The 11329-nt window shown below is 53.5% G+C and overlaps 1 protein-coding gene across 1 annotated transcript in view; it reads right to left on the bottom strand.

Annotated features, from left to right (window-relative positions):
- The window catches only part of LOC101650834 (proline dehydrogenase 1, mitochondrial), a 28260-nt gene extending 17781 nt beyond the window's left edge, over window positions 1-10479 (bottom strand). The window contains exons 1-2 of the mRNA XM_004701195.2: window positions 10374-10479; window positions 1613-1821 (exon numbers count right to left, since the gene is read on the bottom strand). Of these exons, the coding sequence (XP_004701252.2) occupies window positions 1613-1770 (158 nt within the window). The 5' untranslated portion in view covers window positions 1771-1821; window positions 10374-10479. The remainder of the gene's footprint in view (window positions 1-1612; window positions 1822-10373) is intronic.
- Window positions 10480-11329: the final 850 nt, after the last annotated feature.

Consider the following 11329-nt stretch of genomic DNA (forward strand, 5'->3'; position numbering starts at 1 on the left):
ACACACACACCCCTTGAACCCCAGGGTAGGTTACACAACTAGCCTGTCCACAGCCTCACGTGCATCAGACTCCCTGCTGCCAGGGCTCAAAGCTGGGAATCAAAGGGGTTGCCAGAGGTCAGTGGCCAGTCCACTTCCCAGAGGTCAGGAGCACATTCTGACTGTATCCAGGCAGGATCACCAGCCACTGGTAACCTCAGGCCAGTGCCTCCAGCCCCACCTGTGGATCAATGCTCCCAGGCCAGGCTCTGTGTTTGGGGGATGGAGGTGACAAGACAGTTCCCACTCCAGGAGAACAGGAAAGATAGTGACCCCACAGTGGCAAGAAGGATCTGAGGCTCCCCCCTGCCCCCATACCATGTCCCTTCCAAGACCTAACAAACAAAACTCTCTAGGAAGAAGCCCAGCCAGAATGGTCCTTGGAGGCCAGGAAGGCAAAATGCCATCTCACAGACGTTGGGCAGGTTGGCAGAAGGCTGCCATGCTTGGCGGAGCAGAGGAAGCCCTTTGATGAGCTGGCCTGACCCAGCGGCTGCAGCAGTGAACTCCAATATACAACTGGGAGGATGGTGCAAGACCGGGTGCGGTTTCCTTCCATCGTGCATGGGTGGCTATCAATTAGGAAGCACCTACCAAGAAAGTTTTATTTTACAAGGGATGGGCTGGTCTGCCTGGGACTTCCCTGAGTCAGCCCTGCTGGTGTTCTATCGCCCAAGGGAGGGGCACAGAGTAGGAGGTAAAGAACTGCCCCTGGGGGCAAGTCAGGAGCAGACAACAGCGCCCAAGTCACATTCCAGGGACAGTTTAAGAGCCTGTCTCTGGCCCTGCGCTCAGGCATAGGAACAATTGTGAGGATGGTGCAGGACCTGTGTTGCTCTGCTGTGCATGGGGTCCCTGGATTGGAGCTGACTCAACAGCACTTACGGCGCTGCTCAGGAATCCCTGTGGCTGGGGAGCCATCTTCTGAATGTAGGGGTGCCAAACATTCCCTGTAAACAGCCAGAGAGCCCCTGTGAGGGGGTCTCCAAAAAGCTTATGGGAAAATTCTATGAACTTTCCAGTGAGTTTTTAATGAACCTTGGGGACTCCTAGTATCTTCAACCTTGAAAGGTCATTCGGTCTCTGCCACAGTGGCTCTGAGACTGCCCTGCCAGGCCACGGCAACCCTGGCCACTGGGAACAAATGGGCATGGCTGGGGTAGGGGTGGGGAGAGCGGGTGGACAGATTTTTTTTTTTTTTAAACCAGCAGTGAGATTTGGTTTTCATTTTGTTCTCCAGTGTTGCAAAATCTCCTTGTTTTTAATCCTTTCCAACCACTGGAAAATTTGAATGCCGGGCTTAGCTGGCCGGTCAGGTGGGGCCAGACCTGGCCATGGCCCTTCTCTGCAGACCCTGTCCTGGCTGTCGCAGAGCTGCCCACATGAATACAAGAAGCCCAGGCAGGCACTCCAGAGGGCCCAAGCTCTCCTAGCCTTGTCAAGGTTGAAGAAGCCCAGAAGCTGGACAAATCTCCACCGATCACCAGGGGCCCCAGCCTGGCGTTTGGCTGACCACCAGTGGTGTGTGCAGCTTGGGCACAGGGAGGGCGAGGGCATGGGGTTGTTGGCTTACTCCATTTCTTTCTGTGCAGCCTCCGCATGGCTCAGGTCCTCCTCCACGCCGTAGTCCAAGATGGAGCCCACCCCAAAGGCCTTGTTGTGTTGGATCAGGGGCCGGATGGACTCCTGGTCCTCACCAGCCACAAACTGCCCGTAGAATGTCATCTTCATGAGTCTGTCAAACAGCCTCTGGCCCAGCAGTCGTCTGGCCACATGGAGCAGCTGTAAGACAGAAACCATCACTGTCCTGGCCCCAGCCCTCCCCATGGAACCCACCACCTCCCCAGAGCACATGCCAACACTGGGCTTGTAGCCTTGTATTTCTGGGGAAGGACCAACTTTGGGCCCCACTCATAGCAGCTGGAACCACCTCCATGCGGTCTCCCACTCCCAACACCACCCGGGGCCCCTCAGTATGCCAGGGGTGCTCATTATTATTGCTGGCACAGGCTGATCAGGTCCCTCTCAGAGAAAGCTGTGGCCAGTCAATAAAGCATTTTGCTGCTAACTTTAAGGTTGGTGGTTCAATCCCACCAGCTGCTCAGAGGAAGAAAGATGAGGCAGTCTGCTCCCATGCAGATTTGCAGCCTCAGAACCCCCACGGAGCAGATGGACACTGTCCTATAGGGTCACTAGGAGTTGGAATGGACTTCCACAGCAGGGGTCTGGCTTGGGTTCTGAGTGCAAGCAGTGCCTGGGTCACTGTGCTCATAAAAGGTTGGTGGTTCTAGACTACCCAAAGCACCTTGGAACAAAGGCCTGGCAATCTACGGCCAGAATAAGCAGTCTTTGAGCCCCACAGTGAGGTTCAACTCTGATCGGGGCCTTTTTGTTTGTTTGTTTGTGTGGAAGCAGCCTGTCAGTTTCAGTTTTACTTCTTCTCCTTTATAATTGCTCGGATCGGTGTGTAGGTCCGAGGAGTAATGCATTTGAAGATTTTTTTTTAAGGGGCTGTGACCTCTCTCACTTTTCCTTTCTCTGTCGTTCTTTCCATATTATTCCCTTTCATTTGTGGAATGTAAATATACAAAGGAAAACAGGTTCTAGGTAGTTACACTGCTCATGTCATCAAAACAGTGACAGTTTCCTATTAAACCCCCATATATTGATTGAACTATTGCATTGTATGATATTCAGATTATGTCCCAATAAAATTGTTTATAAGACAGAAACAGGCAGAGAAAGAGATAATTTCTTTCTAACTTTATCATATTATTAAAGGACTACTGAACTGGTTTTTATAAAAACAAAAATAGTATATGTGGTTCTTTTTTTCCTTCTTTTCCTCCCCCTCCCCTTTTCTTACCTTCCCTAACTTCCTGTCCCTTCCTTCTCCCCTTTTCCCCCACCCTACCTCTGATCTTGGCCTTGTAGTTTTTAAAGTCTTGTCTTTTGATGTAAAAATCATTTTAATTTTTTCCTTTAGAATCATGGAGTCATAAAATTTGCATCTTTATAAGGCTGACTCATTGTGTCTACGATCTTCCAATTTTGCCCATGTCACGGGCAGTCGGACAGACTCATCCTTGTTTTTAAGGATGCATAATTTTCCGTCGTGAGTAATGGACCAGAATTTGCTTAGTCATGCTTCTACTGACAGGGTTTTTGATGGTTTACATCTTTTTGCTATGATAGAAGTTTCTGCAATAAACATGGTTGTGCATCTGTCTGTTGGTGTTTTGTTCGTTATTTCGTAGGATATAGACTGACTAGAAAGACTGCATAATCATAAGGTATTTGTATTTGCATTTGTTTAAGGATTTGTTTAATACTGTTTCCCCTAGTGGTTGTACAATTCTGCAATTCCACCAGCACTTATTAAGTATGCTAACTTGATGGCAAGTGGTTTCTGGATTTGCACCATGACTGGACCCAGTGAGAGGAGGACGGTAGGATGGTATGGTGCAGCTTCCCAGGATGGGAGCATTGGCCTTCCCAAACTTCAAACTCATGCCATCACCTTGCTTCCAATTTTTAGCGACTCTTAGGACACCTGTGAGTTTCCCTGTGGGTTTTTGTGCCTGTGAATCTTAAGGGGACAGAAAGCCTCATCTTTCTTCCACAGAGCAGTTGGTGGTTTTGAACTGCTGACCTTGTGGTTTGCTGCCCAACGTGTAACCACTACGCCATGAGGGTGCCTTACTCTGCTTATTATTCTGGCTGGGCTACTAACCCTTTGAGCAGTTCAAACCCAGCAGCCACTCAAAGGAAAAAGATGAGGTTGTCTCCTCCTGCAAAGACTGACAGCTCAGAAACCCTAGAGGGCAGTTCTACTCTGTTCTGTGGGGTCGCTATGAGTCAGCATTGAGTTTGGGGTTCTGGTTTTATCTATGCTACAGAGTGAATACATTCAGAAGAACACCTCTGGGAGCTCAAGTGAGCTGCAGTGGCTACAGGGAAATCCCCCTGACAGGAAGTCAGTGACCTGCCTATGCAAGTCTGTGGTGGGAAGTCCCACCTTCCACAAGCAGGGACTTGAGTGTGTTCGGCTAGGGCAGGTGAAAAACAGCTGCCTTTGGTGTCTGGAGGCTGCTCTAATGGTTGTGTCCTGTGCTATAGGTAGGATAAGCATTGGGCTGCTAAACACAAGGTCAACAGTTTAAACCCACTAGCTGCTCCTAGGGACCAAGATGAGGCTGTCTGCTCCTGTGATGATTTGTAGCCTCAGAAACCTCACACAGGGTCACTATGACTTGGACTTGATCTGATGGCACTGGGTTTTCTAAGAAGCCCTAATGGTGTAGGGCAGCGGTTCTCAACGGTCCTAATGCCTCCACCCTTTCGTATAGTTCCTCATGTTGTGGTGACCCTCCCAACCATAAAATTATTTTCGTTGCTACTTCATAACTGTAATTTTGCTACTGTTATGAATCGGGCGGCCCTTATGGAAATGGTTGTTCGACTCCCCCAAAGGGGTCACGGCCCACAGGTTGAGAACCACTGCTGTAGTGGGTTCCACGGTCAGCAGTATAATCCACCAGCTGCTCTGCGAGAGAAAGATGCGATATTCTGCTCATGTGGAGATTTCCTCCCTGGGAAACCCATAAGGGCAGTTCTACTGTCCAAAGGGTTACTATGAGTTAGAATTCACTCAAGAGGAGTTTGACACTTTCCCCAGCACATTCCAAATGCCCCAAAGCCTTTTGTTCGCACCTCTGAGATAGCAAGCACAGTTTCTGGGATGGGAAACAAGGGGTCCATGCAGGTGAGGACCCTGTGCCCTGGGGGTGGGGGCCGGGATCTCAGAGCAGGTCACACCTCAAGAGACAGAGAAGAGGAGTGGCAGACGGCAGTGACCCTGGAGGCAGAACGTGATGGAGGAAGCCAGGGCAGAAAAGGAATGAGGGACAGTTCTGGGATGCATGGAGGCTCCTGGGACTGGGAAGAATGACCACAGGGAGGCCAAGGCAACCCAGGTCCCCTCAGCCCCTGCCTCTACTCTGCCAGGAAGCCTGTGTCCACTGCTACCCCTGACAGCCTGGTATTCCTCAACCCTAATGAACACACATCCTTCCTTTCAGGGGCCATCTCGGGAGACGGGAACTGTTCCTGGAGAACTCCCCTCTAGAACTGGGCATGTAAATGGTGATGCCAGACAAGAGCACTGAAAGTGCCAGGGACAGCCGGCAGGGGGCACATCTGTCTTGAAAGAACCATCAGTCCATGAGGCTTCGTCTCATGGACTGGGGACCTGCTGTCAGGGGGACCAGACCCTGGAAAAGGACATCAGGCTTGGGCACGCAGAGGGGCAGCGGCAAAGAGGAGGGCACTTCTCCACAAGAGGAGTGACACAGTGGCTGCAACAGTGGGCTCCGGCATCACGATGGGGAGGATGTCGCAGGACGGGGAAGGGTCTACTTTTAGGGTAGAACCGACTCAACAACACCTCACGACTGACAACAATTCCAAGGAACCCCAGGAGTGAGTCCACCACCTTCATTTGGAGCCCAGCCCAGCCCAGCCCAGCCCCAGCCCCAGCCCCAGCCCCGCCCCAGCCCAGCCCCTCCCCAGCCCAGTCCAGCCCAGCCCAGGCCAAAGGAGGCTGGAACCTTGATCACCTCATCCTCGCCGACTGAGTCACATCCTGGTGGGCTCCTGGGGATGAGGGTGCCGCAGGCCATGACCCCTATCCTAGGTCAGCACTTACGCAATATCTGATGACGTTGGTACACTGTGCTGACGAGGAGGAGAGAGACGAGGGCCTGGAGCCGCCCACAGCTCACCTCACATGAGGGGCAGGGCAGGATCAATCCTGACCCATCATGACCCTCTAGGGCAGAGTAGAAGAGCCCAGGGAATTTCCCAGGCTGTCAGTCTTTACCGGCTGACAGCTTCATCATTCTCCCACAGAGCAGCTAGGGGTTCCACAATTCATCTAGTGCTTACAGCTACGTGTTTCAGCCACTAGGGCTCCCATCTGGACAGTGAATAACTAAAATTCTACTACGATTGGGTCCATTCTAATGCCCACTGACCCTAAGGGACAGAGACTGCTCCCGTAGGACTTCCGAGGCGTCAATCTTTATGGAAGTAAACACTCATCTCGTTCCCGCAAGGTGGTTAGTGGCTTCAAGCCACCAACCTGTCAGTGAGTTGCCCAATGCTTAACCCACAGTGCTACCATAGCACCCAATACCAACAAAACAAAACACCAGTCCTACTGGCATCCAGTTGATCCCAATGCCCATGGGCCCTACACGAGAGAACTGCCCTCTTGAGTTCCTGAGACTATAGCTCTTTACAGAAGCAGGCAGCCTCATCTTTCTCTCAAGATGTAGCTGATGGGTTCAAACTGCCGATCCTTCAGTTAGCTGCCCAATGCATAACCCACAGTACCACCAGGACTCCTTAGGGCAGGATCAGGGGCCTGAAAATCATTGCTCAGCTTTGGAAAAGAGCCCCCATGTCCTACATGCCAGCTCCGGCAGGCCTCTCAGAGACTTGCGAGTTGGGGGGATAACCACAATTGGACGCTGTCAGGCAGGGGCCACGCAGTAGCAAAGATGGGAGTTCGGTGGGCCACAGTTTCCACAGGGACCGGCTAGGCTCCCTTCATGCTCTATTTCAAACAGCAGCAGGAGGTGGGGCCTCACCTTGTATCCCACGGTGGGGGTGTGGGGGTGTGGGGGTGGTGGGGTGTGTGTGTGTGGGGTGGGGGTGTATCCCATTAAGAGCTTAAGATGCACTTAAAGAGCTGCCTGAGGCCCCTCCCAGGGGCAGGAGGCAGAGCTGGCTATGGCACAGCAACTCCACAACCACAGGCCCGAGGGTCCTGCACCCAGTCCTGGGCTCAGAGGCTGCCCTCCCGCCTCTCCCCCCACACCCCCTTCTCCAGGTCACCCCTCAGGGATACCTTTAACTCTGGAGCATTAGTTGCTTTTGTGTGCTTATTCCCTATTTTGACTGCGACTGAGAGCCAGCCAAACGGTTTCCCTGGGCAGCCTCTTGGTGACGTTTGGCTGGGTTCCAGGCTCTTTCACTTTCAATTTGAGACTGGTGAGGGCAGCAGTCATTGAAGAGACTCTCACAAGGACTTCTGCAGAGCCAGGGTGGCAAGGCTGGGCCCGTCCCCTGCCATGCCTCCCGACCCATCTGAACCTCACGGCCACCATGGTCCCTCCACTGCCTTTCTCTCCACTGACTCTTCCAACCAGAGACTCTGCTCATGGATGTTCCTAATCCTTGTCAAAAAAGAAAAAGATTGCTTACTGGAAAGAAATCAAAATCAAACTCTGCCATTGAGTTGATGCTGACTCACGGTGACCTCACAAGGACAGGGTGGAACCGCCCGTGGTTTCACATGCAATTAGCAGCCCAACTCATGAAAGACTGCACCACGAGGGCAGGTCTCAGATGCACCCAGTCCAGCGTAACGACTGGAGGGCCTCTTCCCTCGGCTCCATGAAGAGCCCCACGGTCTCCACCACAGGGCTGCCTGGTGCTCTCAGGAAGACTGGCCCGACCTCAGGTGTCACAGGAGGCTGAGGGGGAACAAGCAGCGTCTCCTTCCAGCTGAGCCCTGTCTTGACCCAGGGCCCAGTCTCCTCTCACTCAGCTCCAGCATCGTGCACTGAGGTCTCTGGCTAGAGGAGGAGCCCAATAGCTACAAGCTAGCTCCCCCACAAGGGGGCCCAGAGGGCCTCACACGACCAGGGCCCTGATGGGTCCCCAGGGCACTGAAGGCTATGAAGGAGCACCTGGGAAAAGCCCCTCCCCTCTAGTCAGTCTCCTCCTGGGCAATGCCCTGTGACCAGGTCCCAAGGCTGGAGGAGCTGATGCGTCCCTCCATAGACGTGCCCCCTCAGCACCCCATTTTCCCCCTGCCCCCCTTGTAAGCTGAGTGCCAGATCCCACCCTCAGCTCCAAGGCTTCCAAGGCCCACAGATGGTTCTCAATCCAGGAGGCTGTCGATTGATGTCTGCTCTCACTCAGTTGTTTTAAGGAGTCCCTGGTGTCTCAGTGGGTTAGGCATTGGGCTGTTAGCCACAAGGTCAGTGGCTCAAACCCACCAGCTGTTCTAAGGGAGAAAGACGAGACTGCCTGCCCCTATAAAGATTTACAATCTTAGAAACCCACAGGGGCAATTCTACTCCATCTTACAGAGTTGGTTTGACTTAGAATGGACTCAACAACAGGGGGTTAATAGCTACCCTTAAGGTGCCCTCAAGAGAGACCAGTCCCTTGAGAAGGACCTCAGTGGGGCGGCAGTGAAAGAGAGGACGGCCCTCAAGGAGATGGGCTGACACGTGGCTGCGACCACAGGCCCACACACAACTGTGAGGATGCAGCAGGACCAGGCAGTGTTTCCTTCTTTGTACACAGGGGCGCTATGAGTTGGAACTGACGTGATGGCACCTAACAACCACAAGGAATCCTGTGGGTACTCCTCAGGTGCTGCTCAAGAGAAAGACACTGTTGTGTGCTCCTGGAAAGGTTGACAGTCTCAGAAACCTTTGTAGTCCATCCTATAGGCTCACCCTGAGTCAGAATCGACTCCATAGCAATGGGTCTGCTTTGTGTTTTTTCATTTAATTTTAATAAAGTTTTATTGAGACATAATCCAAATGATATCCTTCAATAGTGCACTCATATCAAGAAGAGTTGTATAATCATCACCACAATCAATTGTAGAATATTTTCTTCTGCTTTGTACTCTTTGTTATTAGCTCCCTATTTCCCCCTGCCTCCCATGCCGTGTTTTAAGAATACTAATTTGGCTTAATAACATAGTTCCAGAATGCTTCATTGTGCTCATGTGGACTATGTACACAGACCAAGAAGCAGTCCTTACACCAGAATAAAGGAATGCTGCATGGTTTAAAACCAGGAAACATGTGGGGCAAGGTTGTATCCTTTTACCAGACTCCCTCCCTCCGTATGCTGAGGAAATAATCTGAGACCCTTGGCTCCACCAAGAAGAACCAGACAGTAGGACCGAAGCAGTGGTTCTCAACCCGTGGGTCGTGATCCCTTTGAGGGTCGAATGAACCTTTCACAGGGGTTGCCCGACTGATAACAGTAGCAAAATTACAGTTATGAAGTAGCAACGAAAATAATGTTATGGTTGATGGGTCACCACATGAGGAACTGTATTAAGGGTCGTGACATGAGGAAGGTTGAGAACCACTGGACTAGGTGGCTCTGAGATCTTCAGAAGTTACAACCCTGCTCACTAAAAGTAAAGAGGCCTTGGAGCGCTCACTGATGAAAATTGAAGGCTTCAATATGAATTACACAGAAAGTCAAGTCCTCACAACTGGGCCCATAGGCAACATCAGGACCGACAGCTAAATTACTGATGTTGCCAAGGGTTTCATTTTACTTGGATCCACAGTAGGTGCCTGTGGAAGCAGCAGTGAACAACTCAAAGGACACACTGCAGTAAGCAAGTCTGCTGCAAAATACCTCCACGGCGTGTTAAAAAGCAAGGGTGTCACCTTGAGGGCTAAGGTGTGCCTGACCCAAGCCATGGTCTTTTCAGTCACTCCACACATATGTGGAAGCTGGGCAGGGAAACAGGCAGACAGAAGAAGGAATTATGGTGCTGGTGACGAATATTTAATGCAAACACATTTTGGAAGTGCAAGAACAAGTACAGCCAGAATGCTCCTTAAAACGGAGGATGGCGAGGCTTCATCTCATGGACTTTAGACACGCAGAGAGCCCATCCTGGAGAAGGACGTCAAGCTGACTGGAAAGCAGAGGGTCCGGGAAATCGAGGATGTGGTTGCAGCCTTCAAGTGGGCGTAAGCCTAACAACAATAGGGGGGTTGGCAGCACAGGGCCAGGCAAGAGTCGCGTTCTACATGGAGCCACTGTAGGAGAGTGCGTCGGGCAGCACCTTCCCTGCCGAGGAAGGACTGCGCTTTCACTCACATAAAGAGCTGCAGCCTCAGAAGCTCACAGGGGCAGTTCTCCTGTGAGCACGACTCGTGGCACTGAGTTTCATCAACAACCTATATCCGAAAAGTCACGTTGATCTTTTCGTTTCGCTGTCGTGGGTTGGCATTGAATCAATTTTCAACTCACAGAGACCCAAGGGGATGGAGTCGAAACGCCCCTCCGCGTTTCCGAGGCTGTAATCTTTACAGACCCAGCTTTCTCCCTAGGAGCCCTGGGTGGGATCCAACTACCCATCTTGCTGTTAACAACGGAGTACTCAACCGCCAGAGCCGTTTTCAGATGGAGGGCAATCCATTAGGTCCCAGAGCCGGCTCCCCCCACTGCCCGTGCCCCCAGCCGCTCGCTCCGCGTCCCCGGGGCGCCCCCTGCACCTGTTCGTGGCGCGCCAGCAGCGCGGGCGAGGCGCACAGACGCAGCACCAACAGGCTGCGCACCAGCTCCCAGGTACGACGGCTGCGGTACGCCTCCTGCGGGTTGCTGAAGTCCACGGCTGGGAACGGCCGCCGCGGGCTCTCCGCCGCCTCGCCTCCTGCCACCGCCCGCGGGGTGTCGGCCGGGCGATCGCGGGCCGCGGAGGCCGTGGACAGCCGGACGACGCGCGGGGCGCCGGCGCGCAACAGGGAGCTGACTGGTCTCAGAGCCATGGCGCGGGGACCGCGCGCGCGCCCCTGAGCCGCTTAAGTAGGCATCACGCCCTGGCCCCGCCCCTCCCAGCGCCCGGGGCCCGGCCGCGCCCCCGCCCCGCCCACCATTTACCCCGCCTCCGGCCACGCTCGGAAGGTCAGCGTCCCGCCTCAAGCCCCGCCCACCAGGCCGGCCTTCCTGACCCCAGGCCACCTCCGTAGTGAAACCTAGTCCTCTAGGCTGCCAGATCCCCACCTGTCGTCCCCGTCGCAGACCTAGCGCCTCGAAGACGGGCTCGCGCCCACGTGCGCAGCTTCTCCTGGGCTTTCCAGGCTCTGGAACTGGCCGGGTGGGCCCGGAGCACGCTTGTTGGTGCCACCGCATACCTGGCACAACTGGGCCCCTCCCGCGTGGTCGCACGCACGGGCTCATAGGCTGCCTCACGTCTTCTCTCACTTAAAAGGACTTTGAGGAGTTTTGCTGTACCCAGGCCTGAGTCAGGAGCGTGAGAAGGAGTAACTTGCTTGACCCCCTCGCTTCTCTCCCACTGGAGCCCCGTCCCCAGACTCCCCTTGCCACCTCCCCCCACCATCACCTCCACCCACTCCCTCCCCCGCGCAGCCCCCTGGCTTCAACCTCCGCTGCCACCCTACTGCCTCGTCAACTCCCAGCATCTGGTCCTATTGGCCTTGGCCACCTCCCT

The sequence above is a fragment of the Echinops telfairi genome, unplaced genomic scaffold (genome assembly GCF_000313985.2).
Source record: "Echinops telfairi isolate 266 unplaced genomic scaffold, ASM31398v2 ScPeMD7_70;HRSCAF=299, whole genome shotgun sequence".
Classification (NCBI taxonomy): Eukaryota; Metazoa; Chordata; class Mammalia; order Afrosoricida; family Tenrecidae; genus Echinops; species Echinops telfairi.